This window comes from Triturus cristatus, chromosome 9, assembly GCF_964204655.1.
Source record: "Triturus cristatus chromosome 9, aTriCri1.1, whole genome shotgun sequence".
Classification (NCBI taxonomy): domain Eukaryota; kingdom Metazoa; phylum Chordata; class Amphibia; order Caudata; family Salamandridae; genus Triturus; species Triturus cristatus.
Window position 1 is genome coordinate 862,622,625 of NC_140592.1, and position 20,080 is coordinate 862,642,704.

At 51.0% G+C, this 20,080-nt stretch overlaps 1 protein-coding gene across 1 annotated transcript in view; it reads right to left on the reverse strand.

Moving 5' to 3' along the window:
* Positions 1-20,080, reverse strand: part of DYNC1H1 (dynein cytoplasmic 1 heavy chain 1) — a 1,397,843-nt gene that overhangs the window by 1,148,542 nt on the left and 229,221 nt on the right. Inside the window, exons 24-25 of the mRNA XM_085626346.1 lie at positions 16,282-16,447; positions 16,007-16,195 (exon numbers count right to left, since the gene is read on the reverse strand). Of these exons, the coding sequence (XP_085482472.1) occupies positions 16,007-16,195; positions 16,282-16,447 (355 nt within the window). The remainder of the gene's footprint in view (positions 1-16,006; positions 16,196-16,281; positions 16,448-20,080) is intronic.

Here is a 20,080-nt window from a genome sequence, read left to right on the forward strand (position 1 = left end):
ACTGAAACGCGTCCCTCAACGCCCCCTGCATCGGATACTGGAGACTGCAGAACGACGGGCAGTGCGCGTTCTTGCGGGTGGTGAACAGGTCCACCCGAGGGGTTCCCCACATCCGAAAGACGTAACGAACCACCCCCGGATGGAGCCTCCACTCGTTGTCGGCGGAGAACTGCCGACTGAGACTGTCCGCACGCACGTTCAGCACCCCGGCCAGATTTGCCATCAGACAAATCTGATGGTCCTGAGCCCAGGACCAGAGACGCAGAGCCTCTCTGCAGAGACAATGCGACCCCACTCCCCCCTGCTTATTGACATACCACATCGCGGTAGTGTTGTCCGTCAGGACTTGAACAGACTGACCGGGAAGGGAGGAAGGCCTTGAGCGCCAAACGAATCGCCCGCAATTCCAGAAGGTTGATGTGAAGCAACCTTTCCTCTGGAGACCAAAGTCCTTTGATCTCCAGAACCCCCAGATGCGCACCCCACCCTAAAGTGGATGCATCCGTTATCACTGTGGCCACCGATGGAGGTAGATGGAAGGGCTTTCCTTGAGACAGATTGCCCTCCACGCTACACCAAGACAGATCCGCTGCAGCTTCTCTGGCGATCCTGATCGACTCCCTGAGATCTCTGTTGTGCTGATACCACTGCCTGCGGAGGCACCACTGGTGCGCCCTCATGTGCCAGCGTGCATGGTTGACCAACAGAATGCAGGAGGCGAACAGACCAAGCAGACGAAGGACCTTCAGAACTGGAACAACCGCTCCATTGTGGAATAAAGGGACCATCTCCTGAATGTCGAGAATTCTTTGAGGTGGAGCTAATGCTCAACACACAGTAGTGTCCAGTACCGCCCCTATGAACAGGTTGCGTTGAGAGGGCACCAGGTGAGATTTGGGCACATTGATCGAAAAACCCAAGTCGAATACCAGGACTGCTTTTAACTATATCTGTGTCACGGTGTGCTGTTGACTGATTTGTGCGACACGCGAGCGCATTTTTATAATCATTTCTTGGGTCTGCATATTGCTGGGGGATCTGTGTGAGATTGAAGGGAGGGGAACCAGGGAACTGTAGTGGGCTTCTCCCTTACCAAAGTTGCTCTTACCCGCACCATAAAAATATCTTCTTCACTCTCGCATTTTGCGAGGAACAGAGGGACAGAGAATAGAGAATATCCCCACTTCCGGTAGAGAAGAGTATCTCCTCACTTCCGGCTGCCACCAGAGCGACGCCATTTTGGTTGGCTCTCTAGTGGTCGAAACGCTGCATTTTGCCCCACTATTTGAGGAGCCATGCAAGCGCACAGCGGGCGCGCCGATGGCGCACCGGAGGCGCGCCAGAGGCAAGCCCGTCTGCGCCCGTCCGCGCATCATCTGCACCTAGCGCCAGCCACGCTGTCCGTGCCGGCCAAAGGTTGATTAAATATTCTAAAGAACGGCTGCTAAACATTAGGAACAAGGTCAGTAGGGGGGAGAAGGGCACTGCGGCGCTGCAGGCCAGCTCGGTTCTTGAGTGTGGTCTACTTAACTGTCGTTCTCTGGCCAAACAACATCAAGAAGTCTTAAACTTGGTGGAAGATCTGGAGCTGGACGTGATATTTCTCACGGAGACGTGGTGCAGCAATGACTCACTGGTGGAACTGGGGCTCGCCTGCCCGGAGGGCTATAAGATCTTTCACAAGCCCAGAGTAACGGGTAGCGGTGGAGGGGTTGGGGTGATGTTTAAGGACACCTGGGACTTCGCCACGTTTAAGTTTGATGAGGTTGCAGGCATTGAACTATTAGGATTCTCCCTACAAGAACAGAGGGGGGAGGCTCCTTACTGGGATGGTCGGCTATAGACCCCCAAGCTCTAACACTCAGTACCAGGCGCTCCTGGATGTCATTGCGGCCCAGTCACTGACCCATTCCAGAATGCTGCTTCTGGGTGATTTCAACCTGTGGGAGAATGGTACTTTAGATAGCCATCTAAGAGATCTCAGGGAAACTTGCCAGAGTTGTAACTTACATCAGCTGGTCCAGCAACCCACCCATCAAGGAGGGCACATTTTGGATCTCTTGTTCGCTGATTGTACCGAAACTGAGGTGGTCAACATTTTACCTCAGACCTGGACCGATCACTTGCTGATCCAGTTTCGGATTCAGATACCTAGAGAAAAAACAATTAGACTGCCTCCAGTAACATATCGCATGGGGAGAGACTGGGCAAAACTCCTGAAAAGTAGAGCGGAGCCACTCTTTCAAAACTTGCCTTCTTTTGACTATCACGAGTCAGTGGGCACGAACTATCGTCTGTATCATAATTACATCCGTGAAGTGCTAGACCGGCATGTGCCTTTGAAACGCCTGATGGTCAGGAAAAAAACATTCCGCACCTTGGTTCACCGAGGATCTGAAAACCACATGTAGGTCTTGCCGGCAGGCAGAGAGGAAATGGCGTAGGCACTATGCTGAGCATGACAAAGTAATACTAAGAAGGGTGCTAGCTCAGTATAAAGAGCTGATTGCTAAGGCCAAGGCGGACTTTTTTACTAGCACTATTCTGTCAGCACCAAATAGTGCCAGAGCCCTCTTTAAGATCGTTAGAAACCTCTCCAGCCCCACTAGCCTGGGAAACGAAGTGGCTGCCTCGCAGGCGTTATGTGATAAAATCGCCACCCATTTTGAGGAGAAAACCTCAAAAATTGTAGGGGGGCTAACATCTCGTGACCCCACCCTCCAAAATACTCAGGGACACATGCCAATGGAGGAACCCTGGGCAGAAACTTCTCTGGAGCACTTCACACCCCTTACAGAGGAACTGTTTAATAGCTGTGCACAGAATCTCAGGGCAGGGTCTCCGCTAGACCCTCTCCCTAACAAAATTTGGAAAGAGCACGCGCAGGCACTGTTCCCTCGGATGTGGCAGATATGCTGCCAATCCTTGGAGGAAGGGGTGGTGCCAGAAGCCTGGAAGCAGGCAGTGGTTACCCCATTATTAAATAAGCCCTCCTTGGACCCGGGAGACTACTAGCTTTAGACCTATCTCACTGCTGCCTTTTCCCATAAAAATTCTTGAAAAGGTAGGGAGTAGATCTCTCTCAGGGTATCTGGAAGAGTTTCATCTTCTGGACAAGGACCAGTTTGGCTTCCGGCCAGGCCACGGGACAGAGACCGCTCTGGTCACCGTGTTAAGATAATCTGCGGATGCGGGCTGACAGAGGCCTCTCGTCGGTACTGGTCCTCTTAGATATGTCAGCCGCGTTTGACACGGTTAACCACAGAATCTTGCTGAGCAGATTGGAGCGTTTGGGAGTTAAGGGCCGTGCCCTGAGATGGATGCAATCCTATCTCACAGGGAGACAACAGGTGGTTACCCTGTCCCCTTTCACCTCTGGTAGGACCTTGGTGGAGCATGGGGTCCCTCAGGGATCGGCCATTAGCCCCATCCTCTTCAACATTTACTTGCAGTCTTTAATCCCTATTATCAAGTCGCATGGGATTGACCTGGTCAACTATGCTGACGACACCCAACTGGTGTTCTCACTGGAGGGAAAGGGTGCACTGACTATGGACAGCTTTCAGAAGTGTATGTGTCAGACATCGGACTGGCTCGGGGAGAACTCCCTGCAATTTAATGGAGGAAAGACAGAGGTGATCTACTGTCCCTCGGCGGGAGTGCGGCATATGCCATTTGACCTTAAACTGACCCCAGAGTCGGAGCCCATTATCCCTGTGACAACGGTGCGGAATCTAGGGGTCATGTTGGATGATAATCTTCAAATGGCTTCCCAAGCCAAAAAACAATTGGGGTGTGCTTTGCCCTTCTGAAAGCTCGACGACAGATTCTGCCTCTTTTGCCTGTGGGAGACAGCAGCATTATCCTGAGTAGGCTGGACTACTGCAATTCCCTATATTTGGGAGCTCCTCTTTACATCTATCAGAGCTTGCAGAGAGTCCAGTCTATGGCAGCCAAACTAGCACTGAATAGAAAACGCTGCTCTTCAACCACATTAGCGCTACAAGAGCGCCACTGGCTCCCCATAAAGGAAAGAATCATGTTTAAATCTTTATGCATTGTTTTTAGAGCGGCACATGGCCTGGGCCCAATCTCTATGCAGGAGAGACTTTCCTGGTATAAGCCACAAAGAGCTTTACGCTCCTCGAATGCCTCTCTGCTAATCACAGGCAGAGTTAAGAAGTCCAGGATGGGAGGCAGGGCATTTAGTACAGTGGCCTCGCGCTGCTGGAATGACCTCCCGCTGAATATCAGACAAGCCAATTCCCTGACGGACTTTAGGCGGAGTCTGAAAACCTGGCTCTTTCCCAGGGAGGGGCATATGACTTCCTAATCCTGTACTCTCGGTTGGTCTTTTCTTTTCTTTCTTCTTTCTCGTTGCTGTAAGCTGTAGACACTGGGTTGGCTAAAAGATTCTTCTTCCATCTCAGTCCTAGCGGCAGGATACCCGTAGGGTGACAGTTGCGCTATATAAGAACGCGATACGATACGAATAACAGTTGAGATGTTACCTGCAGATGATGTTGCACCATCTCTGAGGACTCTGCCTTCAGAAGCCAGTCGTCCAGGTAGGGGAAAACCGGAATCCCCGACCTCCTGAGATGGGCTGCCACCACTGCCATCACCTTCGTGAAGACTCGAGGTGCGGTAGTAAGATCAAACGGGAGGACCGCAAACTGGTATTGTTGCGACCCAACCGTAAAACGGAGATACTTCCTGTGCGACTTCAGGATTGGGACATGGAAGTACGCGCCCTGCAAGTCGAGCGACACCATCCAGTCTCCTTGCTGCAACGCTTGAAGAACCTGCGCAAGGGTCAGCATCTTGAATTTCTCCTGCTTCAGGTAAAAGTTCAAGACTCTGAGGTCCAGTATCGGACGCAATCTGCCGTCCTTTTTGGGAATCAGAAAATACCGGGAGTAGCATCCCTGACCCCTTTCCTGCTCTTGAACCACCTCTATCGCATCCTTTTGAAGCAAAGCTAGCACCTCCTTCTGCAGAAGAAGTAGATGGTCCTCTGAGCAGAAACCCTGGCAAGGAGGGTAAGGGGGAGGAAACTCCCGAAAGGGAAGGGCGTAACCCAGTCTCCACGAGGTTTAAAACCCAAAGGTCGGTTGTAACAGATTTCCAACCTCGCAGAAAGTGGGACACCCGACCCCCCACAGGTCTTACATGATCCAGGATGGGGGATCTAGGGCTGCTTCCCTGAAGCTTCATTGGGAGCAGAGGAGGCAGAAGATGAAGAGGGGTTCCGGCCAGAACCTCTCCGACCTCTTTGTCTCCCTCTATAGGACCTATAGAGGGGATTCTGCTGCTGCTGTTGCTGCTGCTGCTGAGGCTGCTGGAAGGAGCGAAATGAAGAGCTCCCAAAACCTCTGAATTTCTTAAGCCCAAATCCTTTAGCAGGAGCCTGCAGACCTAAAAATTTCGCCGTCACCCTCAATCAATTAATTTGTAAAGCGCGCTACTCACCCGTAAGGTCTCAAGGCGCTGGGGGGAGGGGGATCCGCTACTGCTCGAAGAGCCAGGTCTTGAGCCGTTTCCTGAAGGAGAGATGGTTCTGGGTCAGTCGTAGGTGGGTGGGGAGGAGTTCCATGTCTTGGCCGCCAGGTAGGAGAAGGATATTCCTCCGGCGGTGGTCTTGCGGATGCACGGGACGGTGGCGAGGGCGAGGCTGGCGGAGCGGAGGTGGTGGGTGGGTGTGTAGAATGTGAGGCGGTTGTTGAGGTATGTGGGTCCCATGTCGTGGAGAGCCTTGTGTGCGTGGGTGAGGAGTCTGAACGTGATCCTCTTGCTGATGGGGAGCCAGTGCAGGTCTCTCAGGTGGGGAGAGATGTGGCTGAAGCGAGGGGTGTCCAGGATAAGTTGTGCAGAGGCGTTCTGTATGCGCTGGAGTCTTTTCTGTAGTTTGGCTGTGGTTCCAGCATAGAGGGTGTTTCGTAGTCCAGTCGGCTGGTGACGAGGGCCTGGGTGACCGTCTTCCTGGTGTCGGTGGGGATCCACCGGAAGTTCTTTCGGAGCATGCGCAGGGTGTTGAAGCAGGATGACGAGACGGCGTTGACTTGCTTGGTCATCGTGAGAGAGGAGTCCAGGATGAAGCCCAGGTTGCGAGCATGGTCCATTGGCTTTGGAGCGGAGCCCAGGGCAGGGGGCCACCAGGAGTCGTCCCAGGCGGAGGGGGATGTTCCCAGGATGAGGACTTCCGTCTTATCCGAGTTCAGTTTCAGCCGGCTGAGCTTCATCCATTCCGCGACGTCTTTCATTCCTTCCTGGAGGTTGGCTCTGGCTGTGGCGGGGTTGTTGGTGAGGGAGAGGATCAGCTGGGTGTCGTCGGCGTAGGAGATGATGTTGAGGTTGTGTTGGCATGCGATGGCTGCGAGGGGGCTCATGTAGACGTTGAAGAGGGTGGGGCTGAGCGAGGATCCTTGCGGGACGCCGCAGAGGACTTCGGTGGGAACGGACCGGAACGGGGGAAGGCGGACTCTCTGGGTTCTGCCGGCGAGGAACGAGATGATCCATTCCAAGGTCTTTCCTTGGATTACGATGTTGCTGAGGCGCTGTATCAGGGTGCGGTGGCATACGGTGTCGAAGGCTGCCGAGAGGTCCAGGAGGATGAGGGCAGCTGTTTCCCCATTGTCGAGCAGGGACCTGATGTCGTCGGTGGCTGCGATGAGGGCGGTCTTGGTGCTGTGGTTTGCTCGAAAGCCGGACTGCGAGGGGTCGAGGGATCCGTTGGTCTCGAGGAAGGCGGAGAGTTGTTTGTTGACGATCTTCGATGACTTTGGCCGGAAAGGGGAGGAGCGAGATGGGGCGGAAGTTCTTGAGGTCTGTGGGGTCCGCGGTGGGTTTCTTCAGGAGGGCGCTGAGCTCGGCGTGTTTCCAGCTCTCTGGGAAGCTGGCGGATGCGAAGGAGCTGTTGTTGATGTTCTGGAGTTGGGGTGCGATGATGGAGTCGGCTTTGTTGAAGATGTGGTGTGGGCAGGGGTCGGTTGGGGAGCCGGAGTGGATGGTGTTCATCGTGTGGGTGGTATCTTCGGTGCTGACCGTCGTCCAGGTGCGGAGGGTGGTGGTGGGGGGCACCGGATCGGTGGTAGGGTGCGCGGTCTGTGCGCCGAAACTGTTGTGTATGTCGGCAATCTTTCAGTGAAAGAACGAGGCGAGTGAGTCGCAGAGGTCCTGCGAGGGTGTGATGTCGTTGTTGCAGGCGCTGGGGCTGGAGAGCTCTTTGACGATGCTGAAGAGTTCCTTGCTGTTGTGGGAGTTGTTGTCCAGTCGTTCTTTGAATGTGGTCCTTTTGGTGGTGCGGATCAGTTGGTGGTGTTTGCGGGTGGCGTTCTTGAGGGCTGTCATGTTTTCTGTAGTCTGGTCGAGGCGCCAGGCTTTTTCGAGGGTGCGGCAGGTTTTCTTGGAGTTTGAGGTAGTTGGTGAACCAGGAGGCTTTCTTGCTGCCGTGTCTGCTGGGGGAGTTCTTCAGTGGTGCGAGGTCATCGGCGCAGTTGGTGAGCCACTGTGTGAGGTTGCGGGCTGCTTCATTGGGGTCCGTCGTGTTGGTGGGGGGGTTCTGGCTGAGGGAGGTGGTGAGCTGGTCGGCGGTGATCTTGCTCCAGCTTCTGCGAGGAACCTGTTGAGGGTGGTTGTGGGTCGTGGTTCTCCTGAAGTTGAAGTGGACGCAGCTGTGGTCTGTCCAGTGCAGTCCGGTGGAGTGGCTGAAGGAGATGTGCTTGCTGGAGGAGAAGATGGGGTCAAGCGTGTGGCCCGCGATGCGGATGGGGGTGTTCACCAGTTGCTTGGGTCCGAGGTTGGCGAGGTTGTCCAGCAGGGTGGCGGTGTTGCTGTCATTGTTGTTCTCCAGGTGGAAGTTGAGGTCTCCTAGGAGGATGTAGTCTGAGGAGGTAAGGGCGTGCGGGCTGACGAAGAAGAAGGTTAGGTTTATACTCTGCAGAGGGCAACTGCAAGTCCAGCAACTCTGCGGCCTTCTTTATTACAAGATGGTAAGGAGCCAGTTCCTGCGGTGGAGAGGACCTAGAGGAAGAATGCTCCCACTCCGGAGTCGTATCAAGGCCACTAGCCTCTTGAATCCCTTAAAATTCGTCGGAAGATGTATCCACCTCACCTTCTTCCACCTCCACTCTATAACGCTCCTCTTCCAAGACCCTCTCGGCCTCTCTCCTTGAACGGATCAGAGGAGCCGGCGTCGGCGGCGCCGTACGCGGAGTCGGTGGAACCGAACGTGGAGCCGGAGGTGTCGGGGTCGGCGGCGCCAGAGTCGGTGGCACCGGGCGCGGAGCCGAAGGAGTCGGCAACGGCGTCGAGGAAGGCTCCGAAGAAGGTCGATCCAATCAAAGCCGAGATGGATCCCCAGACGGCGCCGGAAACTGCCACGAAGGCGCCATTGGCAGAAAGGGCATAAACGGGGCCTGAGCATAATGCTGCGGCACTCCCAGAGTGTTCGCCATGGGACCCATGGGACCAGTAGGTGCGCCGGATGGGAAGGCAGCCCGTTGGAAAATCCCATACATCGTATTTAAAAAAGGTGTCGAATCCGCACCCGGAGTCGGGAACTGCGGATAAGGGAATAAACCCGGATCCGGCTGAGGAGTACCTGGTACCTGAGCCGCAGTGTCCTCAACAGGCGCCGCAGGATCATCCGGCTCTGGAGAAGGCTCTTTTTCCTGTTCTTGCTCAGCCTCAGAAGCCGAAGACTCCACTGGAACCGGTGACTGCGCCGGGGACCGCTTCGCCGAAGGAAATCCCTCTGGAGACTTAGATGGAGAAGGAGACACATCCTTACTTCGACGTCGAAGCGAAGTCGATCTCGACGCCGTGCTCTTCGAAGACCGGCGCCGAGAGGAATGCTTCTTCTTCTTATGATGTTTCTTCGACTTCGAAGAATGCGAAGTCGACGACTCCGGTCTCGATCTCTCCTTCTTCCTACCTCTCTTCTCCTTCTTAGCCTTGGCCATGAAGAGCTTCACCTCCCTTTCTTTCAAGGCCTTGGGATTCATCCTTTTGCAGCTGGAACAATCTTCCACGTCGTGGTCAGAAGAAAGGCACCACAAACAATCTTCATGGGGGTCTGTCATTGACATGTGGCCCCCACATTCCCTACAAGGTTTAAAACCCGACTTCCTAGTCGAAGACATGACAATTTTCTCCAACAGTAATACACTACACGACTACAAAGTAGCAGGAGAGTGCTGGAAAACCGTTGCGCGTCGACGGCGCAGAAAAAAGGGAACTGACGTCATCACGCCGACGTGGCTCTCGTATGGCTCCGGTGACGTCATACGGAGTAGCGAGCGGAGCCGATGCATTATGACGTCGTCGGCGTAGAGAGCTGGGGAAAAAAGTTCCGTGGAATGCTGGCGCAGGGGATATTCACAAGGTGAGGAATCCATTGGCAGATGTATCCATCAGAAATTAGTCTCTCTCTACAATGAATATGCTACTTACCAGTATGCATCTGTTCTTGGCATGTAGGGCTGCTGACATTCATATCTGTGCATAGATCGCCGCCTAGTGTTGGGTCCGGATGATTGCACATTGTTGTCCTGGAAGAGTCTTCGAAGTATCCTGGGATAGGTGACTCCTCCCCTGGACTACAGTGCGCATGGGCATCCTCTCCATCCAAGATTGTTTTTCGCCATTGTGGCAGTGATGGAGTAGATGCAGAAAGTGATGACCATGCTTTACAGTAATTCTGAGAGCTGCAGCTGCTACAGGCGCCGGGGAGGAGGGAGGGCGATATGAATGTCAGCAGCCCTACATGCCAAGAACAGATGCATACTGGTAAGTAGCATATTCAGTTCGAGGCATGTGGGCTGCTGAATTCATATCTGTGCATAGAATACATAGCAGTGCCCTCTATTAGCGGCGGCTACCAGTGCCAGCTGCAGCGGTCTGAAAAAGAGTTTTGAGAACAGCCTGTCCTACAGCTGCCTGCTGTTTTGATTGTATATCTACACAATAGTGTTTGGTAAATGTATGTGTAGTGGACCAGGTGGCTGCTCTACATATATCATGCAAAGGAATGTTTCCTAGGAAAGCCATGGAGGCCCCTAACTTACGTGTTGAGTGGGCTCGTGGGGGAATCGTTAAAGTGCGTTTAGCCTTTTGATAGCAAATTTGAATACATTTAACGATCCATCTGGCTATACCTGCTTTGGAGATAGCGTTACCTTTGTGGTGTGGGGCAAAGGCAACGAAAAGTTGTTGTGTTTTCCTAAAGGGTTTGGTCCTGTCGATATAATACATGAGGGCCCTCTTTACATCTAGGGTATGGAGTGCCCTTTCAGCGACAGTCTGTGGGTTTTGAAAGAAAACCGGCAGTTCAACAGTCTGATTCATGTGGAACTGCGATACCACCTTGGGCATGAACTTGGGGTTGGTACGTAGTAAGACCCTGTTGGCGTGAACTTGTATAAATGGCTCTTGGACGGTCAGTGCCTGGAGTTCACTAACTCTTCGTAAAGAAGTTATCGCGACTAGGAAAGCTACTTTCCAGGTAAGGAATTGAATCTCGCATGAGTGTAGAGGTTCAAAGGGTGGACCCATCAGGCGTGTGAGGACCAAGTTGAGGTTCCACATTGGGGCTGGTGGGTGACTCGTTTGAGTCCTTCCAAGAATGCTTTGATGACAGGCACTCTGAATAGAGAGAGGTGCTGCCTGGTCTGTAGATAGGCGGATATTGCGGTCAAATGGACATGTATAGAGGTGTACGCCAGATTGCATCGGTAGAGGTGTAATAGGTAACAAATAATGTTTTGGATGGATGCGTCTAGCGGGTTGATGTCATTATTATTGCAATAAATGACGAACCTCTTCCATTTGGCTGCATAGCAAGCTCTGGTAGTGGGTCTCCTGGCCTCCTTAATGATGTCCATACAGTCAGGTGGCAGGTTGAGGTAGCCAAACTCTAGGACTTCAGGAGCCAGATTGCCAGGTTCAGCTGTTGCGGATCTGGGTGCTGAACCTCTCCATGGTTCTGCGTCAAATGCTCGGGTTTGACCCGCAGCCGTTGATGCGGCACCACGGAGAGTTCGAGAAAGGTGGTGTACCACGGCTGGCGTGCCCACGTTGGAGCAACCAGGATGAGTGTCAGAGAGTGTTGTCTGAGTTTGCGTGCCACCAGCGGTATTAGTGGTACTGGGGGAAAAGCGTACGCAAATCTGCCGGACCAGTTCATCCAGATCGCATTGCCCTGCGACTGCGGATGTGGGAACCTGGCGGCAAAGCTTTGGCATTTTGCGTTTTCGCTTGTGGCGAATAGGTCTATGTCTGGATGACCCCACTGCTGGAAGTACGGTTGGAGTACTGATGGGTGTAACTCCCACTCGTGCATCTGGTGGCTGTGTCTGCTGAGCAGATCCACCATCTGGTTGTCCTTGCCGGGGAGGTGTTCCGCCATGAGGAACATGTTCCTCTGAATGGCCCACTTCCACATGCTCTGAGCCAGATGAGACAACTGTGGAGAGTGTGTTCCTCCCTGCTTTTGTATGTAGTACATGGCGGTCATGTTGTCCGTCCGGATCAACACGACTTTGTTGCACAAGTGTACTTTGAATGCTTTCATTGCTAGGAAGATTGCCATCAGTTCTAGAAGGTTGATGTGCATCTTCTTTTGTTGTATTGTCCATAGTCCCTGCACTGTGTAATTGAGTACATGAGCTCCCCATCCCTGGAGAGACGCGTCCGCTGTCAGTATTATTTGTGGAACAGGCTCTTGGAACGGTCGGCCCTTGCAAAGGTTTTGTGGATTCCACCAATGCAGAGAGTTGTATGCCCGACCGCTCACCAACACTAGGTCTTTCAACTGTCCTTGAGCCTGATTCCACTGACGTGCTAAGCACTCCTGGAGCGGGCGCATATGTAGTCTCGCGTGTGGGACTATGAAAATGCAGGAGGCCATCATGCCTATCAACTGCATGAACACTCGCGCGGGCAGGGAGTGTTGTGGTTTGAACTTGGAAATCAGCATCTGTATGCTGTTGATTCTCACTAAATTTGGCTGAGCTGTGGCCGCCAGTGTGTCTATGGTCGCACCTAGGTACTGTTGTACGTGTGCGGGCTGGAGATGGGACTTTGGGTAATTTAGTGAGAACCCCAAACTGTGAAGGAGGTGAATGGTGCGGGACATGTGGCTGGCACATTGTTGGGCTGACTTTGCTTGAATGAGCCAGTCGTCCAGGTAAGGGTAGACATGTATGTGCTGCCTCCGCAGATGTGCCGCTACAGTAGCTAGGCACTTTGTGAAAACCCTGGGTGCTGTTGTCACGCCGAAGGGAAAGACTTTGAACTGGTAGTGCAGCCCCTGAACAGTGAACCTGAGGTATTTTTTGTGTGAGGGGTGAATGGGTATGTGGAAATACGCATCTTTGAGGTCCAGTGTGGCCAGGAAGTCTCCCTGCTTGAGCAGCGGGAGGACTTGCTGTAAAGTGAGCATGTGAAAATGCTCGGAGAGAATGTAGCGGTTCAGGGGTCTCAGGTCTAATATAGGTCTGAGCGACCCGTCCTTTTTTGGTATTAAAAAGTACAGGGAGTACACCCCCGTACCTTGCTCGTGGACGGGTACGACCTCTATTGCACCTTTTAGTAGCATACTTTGCACCTCCTGCTGTAAGAGCGTTAAGTGCTCTGAGGACATAGGACGGTTTTTTGGAGGTATTGTGGGTGGAGTTGAGGTTAATTCTAGGCAGTAACCGTATTTGAGAATATCTTTGACCCACCTGTCCGTGGTGATGGAGTTCCACGTGGACAGGAACCTTTGTAGCCTTCCCCCGACAGGTGTTATGTGGTCGGGAGGAAGGGAGAGGGCGTCACTGCTTGTTCTTGGGGGAGGACCTGGTGTTGCCGTAGCCGCGTCCTCTGCCCTTTGTGCTGGAGCCACGATATCCACCCCGGGTGTTTTTGTCGTAGGTGCTCTGTGTGTTGCCTTTGTTGTATGTTTGCTGTGACCCCTGTCCTCTACCTGCTCCTCTATTTCCGGGGCGACGAAAGGAGCCGCTCCGAAAGGACTGCGTTTGTAGAGCCCCCATGGACTTTGCAGTGTCCGTGTCCTTTTTTATTTTCTCTAGGGTGGTGTCAACCTCCGGCCCGAATAAGTAGTCGGGGTTAACAGGTTGGTTGAGGATGTTATTTTGTACCTCAGGTTTGAATCCGGAGATTCGCAACCAGGCATGTCGTCGCAACATGACGCTAGTGTTTATGGCTCTGGCAGCTGTATCCGCGGCATCCAGTGCACACTTAATGGATGCATTTGTGAGGAGCTGTCCCTCCCTGATGAGGATCTCTGCACCTTCTTTGTATTGGTCAGGGAGATGTTGGAGTAGTTGTTCTAATGTGTCGTAGTGTGCTCGATCGTAGCGAGCGAGGAGCGCCTGAGTATTGGCAATACGCCATATGTTAGCCGCCTGTGCGGCAACCCGTTTACCGGAGGTCTCTAGCACCTTGGACTCTTTGTCCGGGGGAGGAGCATCACCTGTTTGCGAGTGTGCCCTCTTGCGAGCATTCGCAACTACAATTGAATCCAGAGGTAACTGGCCTCTAATGTAGGTGGGGTCCCCAGGCGCCGATCTGTATTTTTTGTCGATCCTGGGGTTTATTACTCTTGCCCTGGTGGGTTCCTTGAAGATGTCCTTTGCTGGTTTGAGGACACCCTTCAACATAGGTAGAGTTTTAATGTTCCTTTCTGAGGATGCGAAAGTGTCCATGAGAAAGTCGTCCTCTACGGTGTCAGAGTGAAGTTGCACCCCATGATTGGCCGCAGCACGTTCAATTAAGGCGTTGAACGCGGCAGTGTCCTCTGTGGGAGATGTTTTTGCTCCATAGAGTTGCGGGTCCTGTGCATCTATAGGTGCACCGGAGTCGACAGGGTCATCCCAAGCTTGATCAGGGTCCTGTTGGCCTTGAGGGTCCATCTCTCCGGGGTAGGGGACATGGTCACCCATGTAGTCCTCCAAAACATCTGTGTCGGAGTGTGTGGGAGAGAAGGACTGTGGATCCTGGTAGGGGGAATGGAGAGGTTCGTAAAGAACCGGTTCCGAAACCACTGGCAGCTTTCTTTTAAGTGGGATCCGGAAGGAGTCCAAAGCTGGCTCTGAAGTTATTCTCCTTTTGTGGAGTAGCATCCTGCCGGTGTCGGCGTCGATGATATGTGACGGAGACGTCTCCGCAGGAGAACATTCGGCAGGCGTGATCGTGGTGTGGGTGACCCGTGTCCTGATTTGGAACAGTTTCGGGCCCGTGGATGGCGGCAGGCCAAAAGTAATGTTGGCCGGTGCCGAAGAGGCTGTTGGAGCTTTTATTGGCTCGGAGCCCGATGTGTCCTGGAGGACTGTTTTGTGTTTGGTGCGTTGCGCAGCAACGGGCCGCACCTGGAGCGCCATCGATTCCTTTGCGCCGACCGGTTCCGTGGAAGCGGGCGTGGACTTTTTCGGCGCCGGTGAGTCATCGAGTCGAGGGGCGGTAATGGCCGTCGACGTCTTCAATGAGTGTGCCTTTGGTGGTGCTGTCGAAGCGGTGTGAGACGCAGCAGGCAGTTTGACCTTTGGGGTCGGAGTCGATTGCGTCGGTGCCGGGAGCCGAGTAGGTTTGGTGGCACCGAAGGTCTTCTTCCGTATGTCGACGCCGACGTCGGCCGTTGCAAGCTCGGCACCGAAGTCTCGTTTGGTGCGCTCGGTGCCGATGGGTTTTGCTGGCGTCGAAGGTGTGGTGGGCCTCGATCCGACCAGCGTTACTTTCGGTTTCGGTTGAACCAAGACAGCTTTCGGTTTCGGTTTCGAAGAAGGGAAACCAGCCGGTTTGGGTATTAATGGCTGCCGCTGAATGTCCGAGGCCGGGCCAGAGGGCGGGGCCGAAGAACTGCGGGATAGGTCTTGGGTAAGGCCCGAAGGCGATCCCTCGACCGGAGCCATAGACTGGCGCACTGGGATGTCCTCAGTCTGTACGGGTAGGCCTTGCTCGTCATCGGAGCTACTCTCTTCAGCCCCTAAGGCCTCATTTTAGTCTCCTACCTCGGTGTCGTCTTCGTCTCTGCGAAAGAGGCTTTCTTCGACGTCTTCCGAGCCGGAGTCGTGTTCGGAAACGGGGCTGGAGGGTAGGTTCTCCATGTCTTCGACATCTTCGGTCTCAGCGCTGAAGATGTCGGCCGGGGACGGTGCCGCTTGCTGCGCTTCGAGTCTCGCTGCTCGTCGATTCCGGAGAGTCTTCTTGGATCGGAATCGGGCACAGGCAATACATGTAGATTCGTCGTGATCCGGTGAAAGGCATTTGTTGCACACCGGATGGACGTCGATGTGGGGATATTTCGCATTACATACCGGGCACCGCTTGAATGGTGTCCTCGATTCCATCGTCGATGACGGGTCGATGGTCGGGTAGGAAGCGAAAAAGTTGGTTCTGGAAGTTAGTAAACTAACAAGATACTATCGATACCGATCGGGAACAGTACCGACACGAACTAAAGGCCTTTTGGCCTAGAAAAAGTTTTTCCTAGCTTGAGTCAAGATAAGCACATCCGAACCCAATGGCGGAAAAAAACAATCTGAGGATGGAGAGGATGCCCATGCGCACTGTAGTCCAGGGGAGGAGTCACCTATCCCAGGATACTTCGAAGACTCTTCCAGGACAACAACGTGCAATCATCCGGACCCAACACTAGGCGGCGATCTATGCACAGATATGAATTCAGCAGCCCACATGCCTCGAACACAAGAATACTCACTTTGTCTGTGCCATCAATAGTTAAGGAAAAATATCATGTGCCTATCTTATACGGCAAACCACCTACGATCCTAATGTGTGTGTTCCTGATTTCTTTGCCAACATGCCTCAGTAACCCCCAACCACACAGTTGTTGGTAATGTAGCCTTAATGACAAACAGAACAATACCTTCAATGATAGTTTCATGCTGCTCATTAACAGAAGTGGGGCTATTTATTCTGTGGGCAAAAGTCATGGTTATAAAAGCAGAATAAGATTTTTTCAAAGTAAATAAAGTGAGTATACCTGGTACTTATCAATCCAAGTGATGTAGCTAGCAGGATCAATGACAGTGGACTTCTCAAAGATCTCAGCTTCATTAACTGATTCGGCTAACAATTTAGCAAGTGTGACTCTCATTTCTTTCTCAACCAGGGTGAGCCATTCGTTGATCTTGGGGTGTTCTGTGATTGACACTGGCGTCTTGAAAACAACCTAAAAGTAACAGAAAATAAATGATTTTTTTCTGTGTCATGCAGCAGACACCTGAATGTAAAAAAAAACATTTTATAAACATGTACCTCTTCTCCTTCACGTGATGAGATTCCCAGGACAACGGTGCTGTCTTCATTTAGGATAATGCTGGACACTCCAGCAAACATCTTCTTGAAGTGCTTCTGTAGTTTGGCCACATTTTTGCTGTTACCAATAATTTCGAGTAGATCTTCATCACCAACAAAGTAGAATCTAAGAACAAATTTAATACTACATTAGTAATAGAAAAACCTAAGTTCAAAAGTCAGCACAACTTCATTGCAATTGTGGATACACCTTGCAGAGAAACAACCGTTGGGGGCTGCTTTTGTTATTAGCCATAAGCAAGGAGAAACAAATAGTGAAATGGCATCGCCATTTCAAATAATTGTACAGAGATTTTAAAAACTGACACCTTGGGGGCGAATGATTGGATTTGTCACCATGTGGCAGATAGTGTTGATATGTACTTTTCATCATGGGTGAAGCAACTTCAAAAACAAACATTTAAAGGGTCCAATATTTTACAGAAGGAAAAAAACTTAGCAAAGCCAAAAACTTTAGGAAATTGGTGCTGGCCAAAACGGTATTACTGGAAGAGGACAGGTCAATGCAATAGAGATGGGATATAATTAAATTGCACAGGAAAAAAAGCCTTCATTGTACTTTCCGTCCCCAACACCTATTTAGTGAATGTAAGCCACTAATCAAGTAGAAATCTTCTTAAATGTATATCCGCATTTTAAGCATGGTTAAACAGCCCTCCTCTCTAAAAAGGAGCTAGGCCTCTTAAAAATACCCAATTCGACCAAGAGGAAGAACTGCAATTTTCGGTTCACATTAGAAAAAAACACTTGTTATTTTAACATTCCAAAAAGCAAATGTCACCAGGGCAATTTATTTATGAAGCAAGAAGGCACTTATAGTGAAGGATAAAAGAAAAATGCTACTTACCAGTATGCATCTGTTCTTGGCATGTAGAGCTGCAGAGTTGTACACTTTTGCATAGATCGCCATCTGGTGTTGGGCTCGGATATTTGCATGTTGTTTATGTCTTCGAAGAAGTCTTGTAGTCACGAGGTTGGTGACTCCTCCTTCGGTCGACAGTGCGCATGGGCATTGGCTCCATCGTTAGATTGTTTTTGCCACATAGGGTTAGATGGAGTAGTGAAAAGTAGAAAGATGTTCATGCGTGATGTATCTAAGTAAGATAACACTGGAACAGATAGAGGCATCTGGGTGGGGGGTGTACAGCTCTACATGCCAAGAACAGATGCATACTGGTAAGTAGCATTTTCCATTTGAGGCATATGAGCTGCAGATTGTACACTTTTGTATAGAGTTTACAGCAGTTACCTCCTTAGCGGTGGCTACCTGTATCTGTTGCAGTAGTTTGAAATAGTGTTTTCAATACAGCCTGGCCGACATTAGCTTGTTGTTTTGCCTGCACATCTTCACAATAGTGTTTTGTGAAGGTATGTGGTGTAGCCCCAGTTGCTGCTTTACACATGTCATAAAGGGGAATGTTCCCTTAGAATGCCATAGAAGCCCATAGTTTGCGTGTAGAATGAGCTCTAAGGGGAATGGTTAATGTGCGTTTGGCTTTTGATGTAGCATATTTGTATGCCTTTTACAATCCAACTTGCAATTCCTGTTTTGGATATAGGATTACCTTTAAGAGGTGGGGAGAAAGACACAAAAAGTTGTTTGGTTTTCCTAAAGGATTTTGTTCTTTCTATGTAGTAGAGTATTGCTCTTTTAACATCTAAGGTGTGCAAAGCGCTTTTTGCCACTGAGTCTGGTTGAGGAAAAAATACTGGGAGACTGACAGACTGTTTCAGATGGAAGGCAGATACTACTTTGGGTAACAATTTTGGGTTCGTTTTAAGAACCACTTTGTTATGAAGGATTTGGAAGAATGGTTCTTGTATGGTTAATGCCTGGAGTTCACTCACTCTTCTGAGAGATGTGATAGCAGCCAAAAAGGCTACTTTCCAAGTGAGGAACTGTAGTTCACATTTGTGGAGAGTTTCAAAAGTAGGACCCATTAGTCTGGTAAGGACTACATTAAGGTTCCACACGGGAGAGGGTGGAGATCTTGGTGGAATTATTCATTTAAGTCCTTCCATAAAAGCTTTGATAGCGGGAACTCTAAACAAAGACAAATGTTGTCTGTTTTGTAGGTAGGCCGCTATGGCGGCTAGATGTAGCCTAATAGATGTATACGCTAGGTTACATTGTTGTTGATGCAAGAGGTAACAGATTATGCTATGAATGGAAGCATCTAGTGGGTTGACCTTGTTGTGCGTGCAATAAATGACGAATCGCTTCCATTTTGCCACATAGCATGCCCTTGATGTAGGGCGTCGGGCCTCTTTGATAATGTTCATACAGTCTGGCGGGAGATTAAGGTAGCCAAACTAAGATTTCAGGAGCCAGACTTCAAGGTGGAGTTGATTGGGATCTGGGTGCCTTATCTCTCCAAGGTACTGAGTAAGAAGTTTGGGTGAGTGGTGTAGCTTTTGATGTGGTACTACTGATAGTTCCAGTAGAGTTGTGAACCATGGTAGTCTTGCCCATGTTGGAGCAACTAGGATCATTGAGAGGGAATGTTTGAGTTTCCTCACCAGTAAGGGAATGAGTGGGAGAGGCGGAAAAGCGTAATCAAATTTACCTGACCAATTCATCCATAGCGCATTGCCTTTGGACAATGGGTGTGGATATCTGGATGCGAAGTTACGGCATTTTGCGTTTTGGTGTGTGGCAAACAGATCTATTTCTGGGTGTCCCCACATGCGAACTAATGGAAGAAGAACTTGAGGATGAAGTTCCCATTTCTGGATCTGTTGTGCCTGACGGCTGAGCAGATCCGAAATCGGATTGTGTACCCCTGGTAGATGTTCCGCCAGGAGGTATATCTTTTGAGGAATGGCCCATCTCCATATGCTTTGCGCTAGGTGGGATAGCTGTAGGGAGTGTGCCCCCCCCTTCTGTATATAATACATTACTGTCATGTTGTCTGTACGGCCAGGACAGCTTTGCGTAGAAGTTGCAGTTGAAAAGATTTTAACGCTAGGAAGATTGCTAACAATTCCAGCTAGTTGATGTGAAAGTGTGTTTGTTAAGGGGGGGGGGGGGGGGGGGGGGAATAGAGTCGATGAAAGGCCAGCCTTTTGATAAGTGTTATGGGTTCCACCAAAGCAGAAAGCGATGGTACGACCGTCTACCAACACTAGATCGGATAATTGACCCAATGACTGATTCCACTGACGTGCTAAGCACTCTTGTAGGGGGCGCATGTGAAGCCTTGCATGGGGTACAATGGCGATGCAAGACGCCATCATACCCAGCAGTTGCAGTAACACTCTGGCTGGTAAAGCTTGGTTGGGTTGAAAGTGTAGCATCACAGCTTGAAAACTAAGTATTCTGGCTACAATGGGAGAGGCTAGAGTTGATTGTGTCCAGACTGGCTCCTAGGCAAGACTCCATCTGTGAGAGTGAGATTTTTGAGCATTGATGGTGAGCCCCAGTTGATGAAGTATATCTATTGTGATCGGTGTGTGTTGTGGACCGTTCTGGTGAGAGCTGGCTTTGATAAGCCAGTCGTCTAGATAGGGGCAGACGTGAATCTGCTGTATTCTGAGATAAGCTGCGACTACTGCGAGGCATTTGGTAAAAACTCTGGGCGCTGTAGTCACTCCGAAGGGAAGCACTTTGAACTGGTAATGCTTGCCTGCTATCACAAATCTGAGATATTTGCGATGAGCAGGATGAATTGGAACATGAAAATATGCATCTTTTAGATCTAGCGTAGACATAAAATCTGCTCTTTGTAAAAGTGGGAGT